The 20,627-nt window shown below is 37.5% G+C and overlaps 1 protein-coding gene across 1 annotated transcript in view; it reads left to right on the top strand.

The window, feature by feature from the left end:
• Positions 1-17,886, top strand: part of LOC112957221 (3-hydroxyisobutyrate dehydrogenase, mitochondrial-like) — a 39,308-nt gene extending 21,422 nt beyond the window's left edge. The window contains exon 4 of the mRNA XM_026050822.1: positions 17,843-17,886. Within this exon, the coding sequence (XP_025906607.1) occupies positions 17,843-17,886 (44 nt within the window). The remainder of the gene's footprint in view (positions 1-17,842) is intronic.
• Positions 17,887-20,627: the final 2,741 nt, after the last annotated feature.

Here is a 20,627-nt window from a genome sequence, read left to right as displayed (position 1 = left end):
AACTTAAACATTGTTGCCATGTTTGGTATTTTTATAGAATATTGCGTATTTTCCAAGCCATTAAGCACTCTTCAGAGTCCTGTTATTTTTTCTAAGCCACCAGGTGGCATTGCAGCCCAGTCTGCCTAAAATAGGTGAGGGATTTGCAAAGATTTTTGCAGAAGATCTTGTTTTCCCCACCCCATGAAATTTCTCCAGCTTTTCAGGCGTAACTTGGAATATCTGATCATGATAATTAATATGTCCAGAAAACAAAAGGATTTTAATTCTAGATTTTTTTTTACAATGAAAAGTACTGTTAAAATTGCCATGTTGGGGTATTTTCAAGTAATGTTTTTGCTTTGGTAAGGTGGTGACAATAGAATTACGTTAAAACTTAATTCCAATTTAACTTTATTAGTAAGCCTAGGTTCACCCACTTTGAAGTTCAAAATATTGTCTTAAAAAACTTGGAGTAGGCATAGAAGAACATGGAGAAAAATCCATATAGTTTCTCATATCAAGTGCAAAGTCATCTTGTATTCAAAGTGAAGTTGAAAAGTACAATGGTGATTCTTTTTTCCTTCCTCTTTTCTTAAAAACATATATTTCCTGCTTCTCCATTTATCAGTGCACACCATTGTCTTTGTATAAATGGACAAAAGAAAGCACATGCCCATTAAAAATAACTATAAAATCATCTTTTGCCATTTAAGTAAATTTTTAAATAAGTAGGAGTGTGTCATATAATAAATAAATAACAAAATATCAAATAACAAATAACAATAGCATAACAAATTTAACACAGTTAAATATATTGAAAATGTAATAGTTAAACATATTGAAAATTTTAGCAGATCTGTTTGTTGAGTAAGGAGGCATTTTTCCCTATTTTATGTTTTTTGAATGTGTGCTTTCTATGCTTTCAGCCTATCTGGGTGAATCTAAAGTGCTACTGTGGTGCTTCATCTGCAGTTTTACTAAGCGCCGCCCGTCCTGTGCCACTGCCCTTTTCCTTAGGCTGTTTAATGTGCATAGCCCATTCTAAGAAATGTATATGTTTTCAAAGTAAATGTCTCTGACCTCCCACCTTGCTGAAGTACAAACGTCTACATTTTGCCCTTGTCTGGGTGTCTGAGATGCAGCATAACCAAAATACCGAAAATACCTTCTGAGGGAAGAGGAAAAAGCCCGTGTGGTAATTTAGGTAATGTTTTAAGCGAGTCATACTTAAAACAGCCTTCACTAAGAAAAGTAGTAGTAGAATACTTGTAATTGAGGCTTTTGACCCGGGATATTAAACTTTTAAACTTGATACAACAGTCTGCCTTCAAGCTTTGTTGTACACTGATATTGCTAGTTACTTAACATCAAAAAGCTGTGGTAGTTTGCCTTTATAGATTGTGCCTGTGTTCTGGAATTGCCTCCTGCTGTCCTTGAACTATTTCTTGGTTTAATGTGTTAGATTTTCTCATCAAAGCTTTTAAGCACGACATTTAGTTAACACTTGTTCTATCAAATCTAATACAGTAGGCTGGTTTGGAGTCAAACTGCCCTTTTCATTAACAAACGTTAGAGTTTGACAAGCGCCTTTCCCAGCACATCACACTTTTGCACATGCAGATTTTACATTGCATGTAATCTTTATATTTTCCCGTTCTGCAGTCGTTGCTTTAGGACTGGAGTAAATGACTGGTTTTTGCCAAGATTCCAAAAGTAAACTGGCCTCATTAAAAATAATGGTTGCTGAGAAAAGGATCTCTGCAAGGTAGAGCGCTTTGCTAAGAGACCCTAATCGTAAGGCAGTTCTGCTTCAGTGTCTAGCAGTTGAGCTCAGAATGATACCAGTGGTAATGAGAGCTGGACTGGGAACCACAGCACAAAGGTGAGAAACAGGAAGGTCTGGATTAAAAGGAAAAAGAGCATAACTTGCACACATTTAAGACCTGATGCATTGGGTGAGCTAGCTACATAAAAATTGGGGCATAGGAGAGGAGGGAAGGACGATCTAATAAATGTCTTTTATAAAGAATACAGAAGACAGAGTTCTCTTTGCCGTTTTAATTTGAATAATATGTGTGTATGCAAATTGTATGAAAACCATGCTCATGTCGTATAGTGTTTTGCACATTTTAAAAGTGGTTTTAGAAATACATTTTCAGAATAGAAAATTCAATAAAAGGGTATAATGAGAATGTTTAATTACTGTAATCACTTACAGCTACAGCCATTTTAATGCGGCAGGACTTTATAGTATTGTATACTTACTGCTCTAAACTTTACAAGAGTTATTTCCTATATAGACACCTCTGATTTTTTTTTCCTTCTGTTTGTAAATGTTTTTGGCGTGGGACAGTAAAAATGGAAATACTTAAATATGTGGCATATGGTATTTAGGAAATTTGAAAAAAATGGCTACTTTATTGTCTGAAGATTTTTTGAAGATACAAGTATATAAAGGATATAACTGTGTATAAGTTTTTTTTGCAGTTACACTTCCTAGTAATATTTTTACTAAAATCAATATTCAACAAGTACAGAAATGACTGTAAATGAAAAAAATGAATGTAATGAAAAAAATGAATGTAAATAAAAAAAGGGTTTTGGCATACTGGTGAAGACTTAGATTTATAGGAGCTGTGCTGGGATCTTGCTACTAAAACAATATCTTGTTGTTTGTTTTGTTTTTCAAAATTATAACTATGATAATTATAATAATTATAATTATAATAATTATAATAATTATAATTAGTGGCAAAATAAAGATAACACATTAACGGTAATATTTGGAACTTCTAACTTTTGGTTTCAACGCCAGCTGACACTTGGCTCGGAACTAAATGTAGAGGAAGAAATTAAAACTGTCCCTATAGCAAGTACCCTCAAGTTTTTAAAGTAAATGCCCAAGACTATTCGTTTGATGATTTTGAGGGAGCAGAGGATCATAATGTGCTAAATTAAAGGTAAAATATGCAAGCAAGGAGTGATTATAGCGTAAAACTTCAGAAGCCCCAGGTAACAGCAAAAAAGAAAATGCAGAATCCTCTTTAGAAGTAGAATTCACAGCTGGCATGTATTAGATAAAGGAGCAGGAGTGAAAACAGGTAGAAGCAGCATCTGAAAGGAGTGTAGTCACTTTTCAAAGGTCAGTCCTGTTACTCATTTCAAAAGACTTTCTCCTGTAGTTACACTTTCCTGTACCTTTGTTCAGGGCTGCACCTAACTAGAAAAACTGCAGAGAAATTGCAGAACATCTTCCTTCCAGGACACTATAATAAATTTTCAATACCTGACACTTTTTTTTTTTTTTTTTTTAACTGGAATGGGTTATTTTTCCTTGATAGTGAAAATGTTTAGATGAAGTCTCTCGCAAAACACGGAAGGCAAGGAAAGAAATGAATGGTATTACAGAATGATATGCTATATGTTAGCAACCTGCCCTACCTCTATTGCTAACTTTTTCCTTACAGTGCAAAACCAGAAATATCCTCTGTGTAGGAGGATGAGAGAAAGTAGAAATACAGAAAAAAAGAATATGCTGTGATGAAGTGAGTGTTAGTAAAACAGAAGTAGGCAGGAATGTTGGAAAGTGAAGGAAGGATGGTCAGCAGAATAAAAAACAACTTGAATATAAAATTCTAATTTTTCCTAGTTTTCTTATGGAGGTCTTCATTTGACAAGCAAGAGGGAAGGAAAGCTGTGGGAGAACATATTTTCTCTGTTTTATCAACTCATTTTGAGGTCTCCTTCAAAGTAGTGCTCTATTAAAATGATTTTTAAAATATTGACTGGAGCAAGAGACAGACGATTTTATTTTTAATAACATGACATTTTTGACTTTCTGCTTGTTAACAACATAACTTAAAAAGAGTTTTTCTTAAAACAAATAATAAGGTGCTATCAGTGACTGAAGATTTGTCAACTTCAGTTGCATTTCAAGTACATAATTGCATGTTTGTATTTGATTTTTTTATTTTAAATATTGGCTTCAGAAATAGTATTTCAAGCAAGAAATAGTTTACATAAGATGTTTAAAAGTCTCACCAATGGACAGTATTTTGTGGTCCTAGGAAACATACTAAAGTATGTACATATATACATTTAAGTCCTTGTTCTTTTCCCTTATCTTAAAATGCCCTACCTTATATATGAGAAATGACCCAATAAAATGAGCAACAAAAAGTGTAAAATTTCCTTACAACAACATGAACCTAAAATAACCACTTTATAATGGCAGTGAGGTGGTTGAGTGTGTGTATTACTGGGTAATAATATATTATCTGATATGTTTACTGCAGTCAGCCTTCCCCCAGATATGTACTGAAGTCATAAACTGGCAGTAATTGTAGGAGATACATTTCTTCTTTTCTCTGAATTATTTCTGTTACATTAATGATTATCCAGTGAATTAATTTTTGCTGCAACAGTAAACCTCCGATAGAAAGGAGTCAATACCTTTTAGTTTGTCAGTAGCTCACGTTATGATCTCAAATTTTATATCCATGTAAAACCTTTTAATGGTCAAAAATTACTATACTGCAGTATCTCACCAGATAGAGCACTCTGTAATAATTTTTATATCTTTTTCTAAAAATATTACAAACTCTCAGTGCCATAAAGGTGGATGTATACGTGTGTGTGTGTGTATATTTACATATACATAGATGCACACATATGGCACCATAGGAAATTCTAATAGAATAAATAATATAACTGAGAAAGGAAAAAGAGACTATAAAAAATTATTTGCAACTTTTATTATGCTAAACTGACTTTTTTTTTAATAGTTCTTTGTTACAGGCAGTATTTAGGATGAGGAGTGTTTCTGTGCTCAGTATATGGTCAACACTTTCTTTAATAGAATAGATTTGATAGGAATTTTAGTTAGAAATGAAAGCAAAAAACTAAGTTTTGGACTGTAAGAAACTTAATAGCAGTGTGCTGGTTTTGAATAAAATTTCAGCATAGCACAGATTTTATCTTCTGGGAATATAACCACGTTTTTGTAGAAGCTACATTTTTTTATTGTATTAGACTTTAAGACTTGACCCTTTTTCTTCGGAATGATGCACTCACTTGGGTTGCTTCGTGATGGAAGTAACCTGTGTACTTTGAGAGCAAGTGAAGAACAGGAGCTTTAGCCGAGTTGTGTGTGTGTCAGGCAGCTAGAAGGTTGCAGCTGAGAGCTGTAAGCACTGAACTACTGAGCAATTTTTTTTTCTTTTTCTAGCAGCAAGACATTTTAAACAACACTGCTGTTACATTCTGAGGATATGAACAATATTTTGTGGGGAAAAAAAAAGTGTATGGAAGGCTAGGTGCTCTCCAGTAAAAGTAATAAGAGAAGTAAGGTGGTGGAGACTGTTCCAGAGGAAGAGCATTTCTCTGAAGAAAAGAAGTCACAAGGCGAGGATGAGCAAGGTCAGCCTAACTGACCTAAAAGTTCTGACTTAGCCTAGGGGGCAGTTTTCTCATAAAAAAATGCTTAGGCTGAGGATGAGATGCTTGAAAGGGCTTGGGGGATTTTTTTTTTTTTAAGGGCAAGAACTGCATGCTGGAGGTACTGCTTTGCTTCACTTCTTTGAGGCAGTTGCTGAAGCCTGCAGTTCTCATGAAAAGGTGGACTCTGGAGTGTTTGTTTAGAAAATTGTGATGAGGGTGTAGGGGGGAGTACTGCAGTCCTTTCAGCAGACTGTGGTGCACCCAAGAAAAAGCTGAAGTGTCATCCACATCTATAGGAAAGAACCAGAGTTGCTAGATGGAACCAGGAAAGAGAATAGACTAAGCATCTGGAGTTAAATGGCTGTGTTAAATAGCAGTTGTTGGGTGCTGGCTTGTCCAAGACGTCTATACTGATTAAAAAAAAAAAAAAAAACTGCGAAAAAGAAAAATAACAGGAAACCTCACAGACATATAAACCAACACCTACTGTAAGCAACTCCGCAAAAAAAAAAAAAAAAAAAAAAAAAAAAAAAAAAAACAGAAGTCAATGTCTCTTTCTCTGAAGGAAGAATAAGGAACTTTTATGTCTTGTTTTTGTAGAAGGAGTTGATTTGAATGGATATATTGTGCAATAAAGGAATGGTTTGGTTAATGTTGCTTGTTTTGGCCAGTAGAAAAACCATAAACCTATTGGATGAAAAATACAATTTCCTCAAAGACTTAAAGCCTAAACTTGGGCACAGGCAACCTAAGAAAACTGCAAAACGAGAAAGCCATTGCACACGTCTCGTTGGCAAAATCTCAGGCCAGGCTGTTCTGAAATCTGTTATGTTCTCCATGACTCCTTGGGAAGGAAATAGCTGTGTGCCGTTCTGGTGTCTCATTTTCAGATAAGTACGTATTGAAAGGGAGTTCAGGTTGTCATCTAGTGCACCTTCCTGCGCTTTGAAGAAGCCAAAGTTGGATAGCGTAGACCGTGGCTTTGTCTTGCCAAGTCTTCAGTGCCTTCAAGGATAGAGATTTTACCAACTGACTATGTGAACAAATCCAGTGCTGCAAAGGCCTCCTGGAAAAGTTATGTGAGAATTGTGGAGGGCTCAGATACAGGTCCTGGAGTCAGACCTCAAAATGGTAGAAAAAAGAAGTGTATGAAAGAATGGAAACCCTTCCTAGGTATGCTATTCTAGTTGGTCCTGATATTTTTGAGATGTGGCAGGCTTAATGTTTCTGTGCCTTGTTTGAATAATACTGTGCCTTGTATGTCCTGTTGGAATTTTATTGTAATAGTTTTGATTGTTACAGTTTGAATGTAATAGTTCAAGATTGATCTTAATGTATTAAGCAGTGCCAGTGATCCAAAGATACATGTAGCTGAATTTTTTAAGTAGACTTCTAAGTAGGCATTATGTGTCAGGTTGTGCTTGGGATCTAGAAGATGAGTCAATGCACAATCCCACAATTTCTGCAAGCGTGTGATTTTCACTGTGTGGATTCACTCACAAATTTTGTGGCATGTGTTTGGATAGAGAGATAGTGACAAATGCTAACAGAAAGTAAATACACAGTATATGGTTCTTTTCCTAAGCCTGCAGCCTGGAAGACACTGATGACACATTTAGTCAGTCACCTCCTCAGATGCTTCTGTGAAAATGATGCAATTAGGGCATCTATAAAAAAAAAAAAAAAGACAAAATGGTTAAGTGGTGGTATGTTGTTTGCTCATGTACAATTCTTTTCTTAGAGGTGGGTCATGTTATCACAGTGAAAAGGCCTTCTCCACTCCTGCGAGCTGTTTTGCTGTGTGCTCGCCCTAATAAGTCTTGGGAATTCCAAGAGACTAGAAGCCTAATAATTATCTCTTTGCTGTCAAAGAGCTAGTCTAGTTGATGCTTCATTTTTGCAATATCTAATGTCAAGGTTCTATACCAGTAATTAGTACCAACACTTCCCACATACTGGATTTATGGCACTGTGACCACATTTTTACATATGTTGAGGGGATACTTGAGTAACCCTCTTGACATGAGGATATTAAGAAATATGCTATGCTATCTCTCCCTAGAAATCTAGTTTACTTTTTTTTTTGTTTATTGTTTTTGAGGTTTTTTTTTTTTATTTTTTTTGGAGTCTGGCAGCAAGTGTAATGAGATCAGATGCTATTATTTGGTAGTGCTTTCCACCTTATTATACACGATATTCAAAGGAGGAGACTTGCCGTGCTGCCCATATAATGTGGAAATACTGAGTAACTACTGTTGAAGGCCTTTTTGACTGTTGGAAGATAGTGGATAAAGCAAAAATGCTGTCTTAGAGGCTTTCCAGAGGCAAGTAATTTATTGACATTGCATCTTTGACCTTATGGTATTCTAGAAATGGACTTTCTATTCTTTAATTTCATAGGACTGTAATCTGTAATCTTGGAGGAACTTCCATGAAACTTTCATACCTTGCATAAATACATCTGCTCTTGGTGCATGTAGACAGTATTTGTTGGAGGCCATATTTATCAATGGAAGGGAACATCCCTGGGTTAGCTGACATGCCTGAGGTTTAGCTGGATTTCTGCACTGACTGGAGCACAAGCACCCGGCTTGCTCTAGCTCATGCGTTTTACTAGAAGAACTAAAGTGATTCTACTGAAATTCATCTACACACTGCTATGGTAGCTATGGAGATAATTATAGAAATATTCCTGTTGTTTCCCTTTCTGTCATTGTCTCAACTTTATCACCAAGATCAGCATTATTAACTTCTAAGCATTAAATGTGAGTGAAATCAGATTTTGGAATCTTGCTATCAAGGAAGAGAGGACCTTAGCAATTAGATAAAACAAAAACATTGCGATCTCCAAAGCCTGGAGTGTGGGAGTGCAGGAGAGCAGTTTTCTCAAGAGATTGTTGCCGTCTTGCACTTGCTGCAACTGCTGGAGCATCCAGTGTAGCCGTGGGGACTCAGTGAGAAGCTGAGTATAACCCTCAGGTAACAGAACTACAACAGATACTTGAGCAGCATAAACAGGAGAAGTGAGTGACAGGAGAAGACAGGGAAGATGTGGTGTTTCTGGTGAAATTTGGTGATATGGGACCACTGCTCCTGTGGGGCTATTCCAATAGAGAGAGAGGTTTGGGGAGGAATTGCAGGAGACAGGCACCTGGTTTGCGTGTACTACTTCTGTCCCAAATCTATGACCCGCAGTCTGCATGTTCAGCAGGACTTCAAAAGGGAATGTATTAAGTGGCAATAAATTTAATAAGATGCTTCCTGCTTTGAAGCTAAGATGAGCCTGCTGTAGGACTTCATACTGCTTGGAAACTGCTGCAGCGGCCTGCAGCGACGCTGCTGCACAGTGGAAGCAGCCAGAGTAGAAAAACAGGTCGTAATATGTGATAGGCAAGTCGTGAAGAAGCCATTCAGGGGACTGCAAGGGAACTTTCTGTATGAAGAATGACTGAAAATTGTGACTAAAACTTTCCTGCCCTGTAATTCCACAAGATTAAATTCTCTGCTCCACTCTTCTTTTTTTTTCTTCTACTGTGTTATCTTATCTGAGTTCTAGCTATTGCTTTGATGGTTTAATTGTATCTGCCTCTTGACCTTTTTAATGATAGCCCTCTGCCAGCCCATTCCTACCTGCCCTGACCAGGTGGCCATATGGCTTCATCTTAACTTCCTTCAGTGAAATGTTTCAAGGAAAAGTGGTTCTCCCAGGCAAGAAGAACATCTTGTCGTGTAAATCTGTCTCCTTGCTCTCCGTGGGCCTGCTTTTGCCTTTGTGTCTCTGCACTTTTCATCGTCAAGTCTCTATTTGTGTATCTGTGTAAAGCCATCTCTGTAGTTTGCTGTCCTGTTTTATTCCTGATATTTGTTTCCTCATTCATTAATTTTTTGTGACTTATGACTTGGCCGGAGCTAACTGAGTATCTATCACATTATAACGTGGCCGAAATGGAACAGATGTAATGATGGTTCCCATCAGCCAGATGACCAAGTGAAGTATCATTTGTCCTTTTATTTTCATAAAGGTAACAGTGAGTCTTGGTTGAACCTAAGAATGCTTTCATATCTCCTGAATTTGGGTGTTTTGTGTTTTGATTGGAATTACGATTTTTCTCAAGGCAATTGCAGGATATTTCACGAGAAACATCATAGGTGGATTATATTATTGGTAATAGTCTGAAGTTGTGTTTACATGTCAGAGTCAGCTGTAATATAGAAATAACTGAGTTAGCTGTAAAAGGGAGCAGGAGTTTTATGTTACAGTGGTTCTGTTACCTGCCTCAGTTCATTTTATAGTTGGCTTGTTTATTTGATCTACAGTACTTGCTGTGCTGTAGACATTCTCAATGGGGAATTTTAGTAACAGTAACACAAAGTTAAAAATTAGAAAACAATCTGTGATTTTTTTTGATTATTACTTTATTATCCGTTCTTCGTAATATTTAAATGTAAAATTGATTGGCAGAGTTGAAAGAACCTGAAACTCTGAGTGAACTTGTGTGTATACTTTTTTTCCCAGGCTCCCTTATAAAAAGCAGTAGAAATGGTGTATTATTGCATGTCAAAATTATACAACTGGAAATTCAGGGTGAGGACAGCAATGTTCTCAATTTTGTCAGGCAAATCTGCATCAACAGAGTTCATTTTTATTAAGTAGATAATGCTAATACAGTCTATATCACAAAACAACCTGCAGAGATGTTCATGTAGTAAATGTTCTTCTACCTCTGTGATTTAGTTTTTTTAGATGCTCATTTTATGTAGGAAGAATGGATGGGAAAAGTTGAGTTTTATAGAGAAATGTATGCTGAAAAAGTCTTTTTTCCTTGATTTGCACTTAATGATAAGGAGAAAGCAATATTTTTTTCGTATTAGAAATTTATACATGTTTTGGAAGGAGTCCTGGGTTTTGTTACATTAACTGCACTATCTAAAGAGGGTTTGATCATTACCAGCACTGGAAAGGTGCCTGTTTAGGCAAAATCCTTGCCTATGTTTGTAAAATACATTTTTTTTTTTCGTTTCTGTAGCTCATCTTTTGGCAAGTTATATGAAATGTTGGCAAGTCTTTGCCTTTCATTCTTTTGGTTAGATCACATTCTTTAATACAATGCAGATAACCTATATTTGTGTTTTCTAGTTTGAGCTGGATAGAAGCTTGCTGTATGGAAATAAATGTTCCCATCTGTTTGGGAATAAATTACTTGTCATAGTATCTTTAGAAGGTGAACACTTGTCATAGGCATCCTTCTGCTTCTGACTTGATTATATTTCTGACTTGACCACTTCACTTTTCAGAGAACTTGAAAATTGCTGAAAAATAACCTTACAGGCTCCACTATTAATCTCACCTTCCTTAAAGGAAGGACTTACAAAGAGGGGTTTCAACACTCTATAATAATAAAATGTGTGTGTGTATATGTAAATATGTCTGTTTGTATGTAGATGTATATATATAGTAAAATACTTATGTAAATAGGCAGGTATTGTTGCTGATAGGTGTATTCTTCCTTTTCCTTCTTTACTTTTCACTGACCACTGCCACTGAATCTACACATACTATGGGAGGTAGAGCACCCTCCCCATCTCATCCCCATGTTATGAACAGACTATCTGAAAGAAATGTATCTTCTTTGAAGCCTTCAACATTATTGTGGTGGCTGGAGAGTAGAAAAGATCGAGATACATTCCATGCTTCGCTTTTTCAGGATATGATGATAGAGACATTCAAATAAATTGTAAGGTAGTAAATAAAGATACATGATCAAGTAGCGTGGAGTATGATGCAGCTGAGTGTTGATAAAATCATGAGAAAAAAAACACTTGATTAACTTTTTATTGCTTGATGATTTTAAATTAACTGGATGCACTTAAGTTTTTTTTAGGCTACTCTATTTATCCTTGCATGCTAATTAATGAAAGTTTCTGTTTAATATGAAGCAGGATGCAAAACAAATAAATGTTAGAGTGTAAAAGAAACACTGAAATTATCTGAAAAATAATATTAAAATGTAATTCCAGTATAGGAGTGATGTGCCCCACCATCTTTATAGCTACCATGTTCTGGTTGTACTACTTTCACAAGGATGCAGGTAAAATGGGGTAGACTCTTGAAAAGGAATTTGAAACATTTGAAACATTGGATTGAAATGGAAAATAATATTAGCTTCCCTTTTAAAATTAGATAAGTAAAAGGAGTTTTTTTCTTTTCATAATGTAGTGCAGGGTTAAACTGTGGAATTGAAGTAATGACATAAATTATCACTTCGGGCAGAAGCTTGTTAGGATTAAATTAAATGATTAAATCAATACATATACCAGGAACACCTACAGCGTGATTAAACACAATACACAGATGTACATCTCTGGATTTCACAACCTAAGACTCCTAGGAAGTGAAAGAAGTTAAGAATAAATCATTTTCATGTTGCTCTCATGTAGAAATACAGATTGTCAGTTTAGAAAAAAAACAGATAAATAAAAATCCATGACTATTCTTGACTCTGGTATTCTTGGTGGAGACTGTGAACCATTTAATGTGAATACTGAACAGTTTCAGCTTTAAAATTTCTGTCTCACATGAAATATCAATGCAGAATTGTATATAATCCAGGAACATGACTTGTCCTGAGAATTCCCCAGACCAGACTTGATGACTGGGAGAAACACAGACTGGACATGGTCCTGGACAGCTGAGCCGCTTGAGAGGGGGCGATTGCACCAGGTGATCTCCAGAGGTCCATTCCAACCTCAACTGTTCAGTGATTTGGTGACTTACCCAACATTCTTGATGAAAGCAAAGCCACAGTGCTTTTATCACTTGGTCTAGAAGTATCTATGTGGTTCAGTTCTTATTCAGGTAGAGAACAAGAAATTGGGAAGAAAGAGCCAAAAAAAAGAAAAAAAAAAAGCAGCCTTTTCTTCCAGCCTCGTTGCATCCAATCTGCTGGTGAGAGTTACCCCCTTTCTGAAGCAAGACGCTGAAAACCAGTTAAGAGTTGGCTATCAGTTTGGCCAGTAAGCTGAACCCATACTGTGTGAGTAAAGAATACAGAAATTCAAATTACTTTTTGATATATTTGGGGTGGTTCAGTACTGCGTGCACAAAGTGGTGCAATCCTGTTGTCTTGAGAGTACTTCTCATGTGGCCAAGTGGTGACATTAGGTTTGCTCAATTATGTTGAAATATCAGTCTTTGGATTTTCTGTTCATGTTTTGCTGGCTAATTAGATGTAGACTTTTTTTTTTTTAACTTCTTTAGTCTTATAATGATCTGCATTAATGTCACATAGACATTATAGAAGGCAGAGAAAGATAGACCAAGCCTGACACCAATAATATTTGCATTGTTGCTACGGAAAGTTTGTGGTAAGGCTGAATTGGTTTGGGTTTTGTTAGGCTGTAACAGCCTGGGGGTAATATCATTAGAGCTGTCCATGTTGTTTCCTTTGGAAGGTGTCATTCAGGATGACTTCAATGAAACAGAATTTTCCCAGACTGCTAATTTATCCCTGAATAGGGGTCTTGTGTTCTTCGTAGATAAAAAGTATGCATATGTGTATGTCTAGATAGAATGAAACCTGTCCTCTCAGACTACCCTGGTCGCTCATTTAAAAAGAAATAAAAAAGCTTTCTTGTTTCAGTCTGTCCTTGAAGATGGGATGAGGAGTTAAATCAGTTAGATTTCACAACAATATATTCAGCTTCATTAGGAGCAAGGCTCTAAAAGCTTCTTCAAAAGCAATGCTCCTAAATCAAAACCAGATGTGCCAATGATGTGCATTTCTATTCTACTTCTCTTTCTCTATTTTGCCCGCTTTCCCCCTGCTCAAATCATCATCAACAACAACAACAAAAAATCATTTTCTTTGAGACTAGTAATCTTTCTGTCTTCTTTTGTCTTCTTTAAATCATTTGTGAGGATCATTCAGAAAGCATGTTAAGTTATTCCTTAAGTTACCTTGCTTTTAAACTGTGTGGAAATTTAACTTCAGGTACCTTTGAAGCATAAACATGAGACTTTTTCGAAATGACTTTTTCTGTTTCTTAACTGTTCCGTTCTGAATTCAGCATCCATTTTCTGAGGTACCTACACATCAGACTTATTTTCTTCATTTATCTTTTGCTGTGTTTGTCAAAAATATCCGTCTCCTGACCCCATTTTACAGATTTAGAAAGCTTTTGCTATTCTGTAGATTTAGTCAGCTGTCTTCCACACCTCTCAAAGCACACTCCAGCCCCACAGTCATATTTGACTTTTGTTTCTGTTTTTTTTTCCCCCCGAGAAGCTCAGTATGTTTTAAGTCTTGCTGATGTTTCACTTTTATTTGTTTTAAAACCTTACCATGCTATTGATACGACCTTGTTCCATGACCCAGTTATCTCAGGCCTTGACTATTGCACTTTTAACTTCTCCCTGGCCTCGTGATCGTTTGTCTCCCAGCTAACATCTTTCACCTAATATCTTCATTTCATGCCCTTGGCTGTAAATGTTTTCCTGGAATGCCTTTCTTCAGTTCTGATCTCTGCATCATATATTCTCACCTTTCAAGACTTCACACAGCAATGCCTCTCCCACATACGTCTTTCTTCCCATCTTCCCATGCCAAGCATTCTGCCAACATGGTGTGCTTTGCCAGTTTTCCAACTTTTCCCAAAGCTTGACTCATATCTTCCTTCACAACAGCTCAGGTTCCTAGGCATTAATCAACTCAACATCTTCTGATCCTATCTTAAGAGATTTTCCCTGCACTCTTCCAACACATTCCTTTTTATTGATTTGCTTAGCAGTCCCATTTAGGACAAGAGCTTCTGAATGAAAATGTTAAGTTTTTCAAGTAAATTTCCTCACAAATCCTTTTCTCTTCAAGCCCCAAACCCAATTTAGAAAGGAACTGAGAAAAAGAATCAACGCTTAGACAACTTCATTTCTATGAGGAGGGAGATGATGAGGTTGAAGAGACTTGGCTTGATTTGTTGTCATTTGCCCTGTTACCTCAATTAGTTAAAGTACTTGCCATCACATACTGTAAACCACAGTGAATATTGATCAAGCTAAATAACTGTGCTGTAGCTTTATACATATTTGCATTATCTGGTTTACAACTCCCCCATAACAATATTTCCTTTGCTTTATAGTAGTTTGAGAGACACAAATACTTTAGAATCCACTTTTATGCTAGATACAGATACTCAAACTAGTTTCTTCTATTTGACCATGTTTTATCTCCTAAAACTTTGCATGTCAGATTTTGAATTATTTTGCAAAATGAAATCACCCAATTTCAGAGCAGTATTTTGGATGAAAACTTTTACTGACATACTGAATCAACAGTGAAATGCTTATTTAACTCTTTCTTTGTAAATATTCACTAATTGTCTTCTAATATTGTACTTACCTGATGAATTCTTTAAATAAACTCTCTCATATCTCTACCAATAGCTCAGACTGCTTTTAAATTAGGGTCAATAAATAAGTATGTGGAAGAAGTTAGTGATTGCTGTTACAGCCATCCTGCTAACTGAGCAAATCTAAATACTGGTGTGCTAGATACAAGAGGAAATCTTGCTTTTCGTAACCTACATCCCCTTGCTAAGGCTAAAGTCTGAAACACAATTCCCAGCTTTCCTGGATATTCTGCGCCAGGTTTGTTTTTACAAAAGTTGTCCGATGATGCAGAATTCTGTCAAAAGTTTTATGATTTATGATTTACTATTTCTAATAGTAAATTATGTAGCAAGTGTGGCTTTGATAAGATCACGTTTGATTAGATGCTGTATGTTTTTAAATTAATTTCTGTCCAAGCTCTTTGCAAGGAATAGTAGCCCACTGCAGAGAGGTTACACTACTGTGGACTTTGTCTGTTCCGCCTTAATGATACAAGGGAGTAGCCGAGCAAGAATAAATGAGGTACTTTTGGTGGGTAAAAATGTGAGCTGACTGTCAGTGTGAGATTGGTTCTAGGAGCAGTTAGCCAGCAGTAATAGGGCACACTTGAGTAATTGAATTTGCATAACAAGGCCTGCTGAAGAGATCTGACAGGCCCGGAGATTTGTCTGGCTGGAGATCTCCAGATGGACGTGACCACACAGCAGCTGGGTGGCACGTTGCTCAGCATGGTCAGCAACACCCAGGCTGTCAGCTGGCCCCTGCGGTTGCGAAGCCCTGGCAGGCCAGCTGGTGGCTTCTGACAGCCAGTGGCCCCGTTAGAGAGGCTTTTCATTCTGCCTGTCAGGGTACGGGACCTGCGGGGACCAGTGGTAAGATGTAACAAGTCACCAGTGAGAGCTGTTAAGATGCTTCAGAAACCTGCTTCTGTTAAATAGCTGCTGCTTTACCGCTGAGAATGAACCTTCCAAAAGCTTTTTCCATCCTTTAACAAGGACAGGACAAACCTGTTCTTTAGCATTTTGTTTGGAAATCTATCACTTGGTGTTCGTTTCTACATGTGTAGTTCCTATACCAATATTTGTGCATCTAATCATGCATAGCCAGTGACAGAAATGCATTTTTATGGGCTTTTTGTACCTTTGTAGAACAAAATAGTGTAATATTTTTCTTCTGTATCGCTTCCATCTGTACTAACATTGCTGTAGATGTAACAGGTTCAGTTAAAGGGAGCAGTTTTGGGAAATTCACTGTAAAGGAGATTGTTAGTAACAGTCTAGGCAACAACTATTCTACTTGGATAGTGTGCACAAATATTCTGTATAGTAGGAAAAGAACATGCCTTATACTGGAAATAGCTTCCTCATTCCCCAAGAAATGAATTTTAAAAATCATCTTTAAAAGGATGTCCTTTTGTTGTCCCAAGCTGCTTAGTTCAGCCATCCTGAACCTCAGACTCTGGGCATTAAACTGCCGGATTTAAACCCCCCTCCGCTTCCCAAATTTGGAAAAGTTCCTGTTCCATAGGAATTTAGAATCTGTCTCATTCCATTCCCAAAGAAGTAAGGAAACAGTACAGATTAGGGGTCGACCTGCTGGAAAGCACCTCCATGGAGAGGGACCTGGGAGTCCTGGTTGACACTAAGTTAACCATGAGTGAGCAGTGTGCCCTCGTGGCCAAGAAGGCCAATGGGATCCTGGCCTGCATCAGGAGGAGTGTTGCCAGCAGGTCAAGGGAGGTGATTCTGCCCCTCTACTCAGCTCTGGTGAGGCCGCACCTGGAGTACTGTGTTCAGTTCTGGGCACCCCAGTATAGGAGGGACGTGGAGCTTCTCGAGAGAGTCCAGAGAAGGGCAACCAGGATGATTAAGGGAATGGAACATCTCTCGTATGAAGAGAGGCTGAGTGAGCTGGGCCTGTTTTCTCTGGAGAAGAGCCGGCTCAGAGGGGATATGATTAATATGTATAAGTTCAGGAAGGGAGAATGCAGGGAGGAAGGGGACAAGCTGTTCTCACTGGTGGCCAGCGATAGGACGAGGGGTAATGGCCACAAGCTGAARCACAAGAAGTTCCGTCTCCAGGTGAGGAGCAACTTCTTTACTGTTAGGGTGACAGAGCAGTGGAACAGGCTGCCCAGGGAGGTTGTGGAGTCTCCTACTCTGGAGGTCTTCAAAACCCGCCTGGATGCCACCCTGTGCCACATGCTCTAGGTGTGCCTGCTTGAGCAGGAAGGTTGGGCTAGATGATCTGTAGAGGTCCCTTCCAACCTTAAATATTCTGTGAATCTGTAAACCACTAAAGACACCTGTGTACTGCTGTGCTTATTCTCTCTGTCCGCACAGGATGTTCTGTTACCTGTTCACAAGGTGACATAGCTGAAGCAGGTAAGTGCCTGCTCTCTAGCACATGGACTTGCTGTTTGGGCAGTCTGGTTTTTGATGGACGCAAGCCCCCGCAAACTGACAGAACTAAGATTATGATTTTAGGGATGTTGCTCTTAGTTGAATCTCCAAATGTACCAGTTTCTTAAGATCCTCGTCTTGCTTTGCCAAGTTTACTACTTCAGAGAAAGCTGGAGAAGAGACCTTTTTATGTCTACTGTTCTTCACGTACCAGTGAGTCAGTATTGCATCTTTGGGGTTGTCATCCACAGACTTCTGTCAAACCAATGGCCTTGTACCTTTTATTTTGAAAAAGACTATGTCTGTGTTGGATATTTGTCTCTTCCCTTTTTATTCTGTTCCCTGTCTTTCTAGAAAGTAGTGTTTTCAGCTTCACCAGTAGGCCCTGGCTCCACGTTTTTGCCTTTCTCACTTGATTCTCACTCCTCTGACCTATGCTTAGAATTTATTGTATCATCTCCTTATTTTCTACCTTTGAAACCTTCAGTACTGTTAATATTCATGCCAAATCCTGCTGTAGCCATCTTCTGTTACCAAGAGCCATCGCAACCTGCCTCTAGGCTCTTCTCACCCAGATGGTAGTTTGTAGGTAACGTAAGACCGTCCATTAATTCAGTGATTCATATTTCTGCAGGTGGGTTGGGATTCCCTGCCTGGACTTCTGCAGCCTGGCTTTAATCAGGTGGGAGTCTGTCTTTGATGAAGGAGGACTTTGCATCCAGCTGAGCTCAGGACACTTGGTAAAAGCAAGGGCCCTCTTCACCCCTGAGGACTGCATTGGCTAGAGAAGCATGCAACAGTCTCATGAAACATCCCGTTAGTCTCGTCTCTGAGTCTGCCCTAGTACATTAATACAGAATCCCCATTTTATCTCTCTGTAGGCAGGCTGGAATTCCCTGTCTGACCTGCAGGTTCCTGGGTTTAGCAGGCGGGTGCCCTTTTGGCAGTATCTGGTATCAGCTGTACAATAATCAGCTATATAATTTATTTATGGGTTTAATCCATCTTTGACTGTTGCAGGATGTCTGTATTCTCTTTTGTCTCAAGAAAATTATGATTTGACTATTAAGATCAAAAACTTTTAAGAGTTATTTCTTTTTTCTTTTTATGAAGAACTCTTCAATACCGTCTCAGAGACTTTCCAGAAAGGATTCTGTCTTGTAAAAGAGCTCCACATGAATGGGGAATGAGCAAGAGAAATTGTCAAAGTAAAGGCCGGTTTGGTCATTTTATAGGCTTTATACATTTTTAGATGTATTTTTTCATATCAGCTATAATAAATGCTCAGTATGCAGTAAGTCACTTAGAAAAACTATTCTTGAAAGAAGTGGAAAGATGCCATTAAGCTTTTTAATTAATATCTATTCATCAAGGAAGACTTAAATAACAAGTTATGCTGAGTCTGTGATGCTGTAATGTAAAACTTAACAAGATTTGGCTTGTAGAATGGTAACCTCGAAGTATTTCTGCTCAAACAGCAATGACTACTGAGTAAATCATTGGTTTATATCCATCAGATTAAAAAATAGGCAAGTAGAGAATATATTTGACAAAACTATCTTCCTTTGCCACCTTGTATTTTTGCTACATGAATCTGTTACTTGGAGGGGAGTGGTATTTTAAGTCTGATGTAGATATAATCCCTGCAATTCTATTGCTAAATAAGTAGGCATTTTTCAGTGCACTTTTTCTGATTCTGGATTTTTTTTTTGTAAACTTAGACCTTTGCCATTAATCTAAATACATTATTATTGAGATCAACCATTCTTTCCTGGCACAGTAGTGTACGTATCTAATCAAAATACTGAACAACGATCTCAAGAAGAAACACTTGGCAGCATTTTGAGGTGCTTACATAACCTTTTTACTGTTTAATAGATTGAGTACAGTTCCAGCTAACTCTTGATAGAAACTAGCTTTAAAAAAAAAAGTGCAGCATCTTTGCTTCTTGTAGGTGATTCTGACCTATTTCTTTTCCTTTTTGTGTGCGTGTGTGTTTCACACAAAGAAATGTTTTACTTGAGGAGCGTGTAGAGGGCACGCAGGGACAAGAAAGGTAGTTAGAAAAAATACACGCTGCACACAACAAGAACAGAAATGCAGAAGTTGCTGAAATGCAGAACTCTATCTTAAATGTTTAGTCTAAGGTGATTAAGGTGTTGACATTTCAAAAGTTGTGGCAGGTATGATTAGCTTCCTTGATAGAAGTGTAAGGTTAGGCTGCATTTAGCACATCTGACTGCTGCCTATTAGCTGTGCTAACTAGCTGTTTCTGACACATTACTTATGTGCTAGGTGCTTGGTGTATTAAGTACTGACTTGGTCAGATTTCTGTATTTTTCCTCTTAGAGGCATATTGGTCAGAAGAGGATGCAGCAAGACCCAGAGCCATACTTGGTGTACATCAGCTCTTCAATTAATATAAGGGAGGTGGTAAAGTACAAAAATTAGGAAGAATTTGCTATTTAAAGGTGCTTGTTAGCATGAAGTCTGTGTTCTGAAATGAATTGCTGTAGTTATACTGGACCAAGACTGGGAGGTTGTTAGAATTATTCTACCCAGCTTCCTTACTGTTTTTTACAAATCAAAGCCCAAAACTCTGAGGTGCTGCATTGAGGGAAGAAAAAAAAACACATACCTTCTAGTTACCTGTTCTGAGACCAGAGTAGAGAGAGGCACAGAGAGGTTGCAGAATAACCTCTTAAAAAACATATTTTCAAAAACATGTTTGTATCAAACAAGTGCAGTTCTTTCTTCATCTTCACTCCAGAATGTTAAAATGTTAATTTTGAAACTGTAATGATATGCCCCTATGAAGACAAATGTATTTTTTTATTTTGACTTGAAACCTTTTAGAAGGCTGCTTAACAGTAAAAGAGATGCTAGCCACTGTTTCTCTCCTGCTAACATTTCAGAATTATCTTAGACATTTCATAGATAGCTATAAGCCAAGTAGAAGACATGCCAAATTATACTGTTTGTTCCAGGTCCTTGCTTCCTCACAAAATTTTTGTGCATGAGGAGGAAAAAATGGTCTCAGTGCATTGAACTAATTATGTTTGTGCCAAAATATTTTAGAGAACACTTTAAAATGGGAAGTTTTGAACTGCTGTCTGGCTTATTTTATCAGCAGTGACAATGATAGCATAATTTAATTGCATGTGACCCAGATTTCTAACACAATCTGATTTGTGTAAAATTTTGATATACTCAAATATCAATATACTCAATACTACTCAAGATGAGAATATGGTTTGTCCTAAAGGATGGTTATTTATTTCCTTATTTCCTAAAACAACTTATTTTAATTTTGATGCTACTGTCCTCTCTCTCTTAAGCACAGAGATTTCTATGCTCTTGTTGACTGTCTTTTCCTCATTGGTTTGGCTGCTCTGCACAGTGATGACCAATTCTTACCC

This window comes from Nothoprocta perdicaria, unplaced genomic scaffold (assembly GCF_003342845.1).
Source record: "Nothoprocta perdicaria isolate Ctin4 unplaced genomic scaffold, notPer1 scaffold_70, whole genome shotgun sequence".
In the NCBI taxonomy this organism is placed as follows: Eukaryota; Metazoa; Chordata; class Aves; order Tinamiformes; family Tinamidae; genus Nothoprocta; species Nothoprocta perdicaria.
The sequence above is the reverse complement of the archived record's forward strand: the minus strand, read 5'-3'. Positions and strand labels throughout refer to the sequence as shown.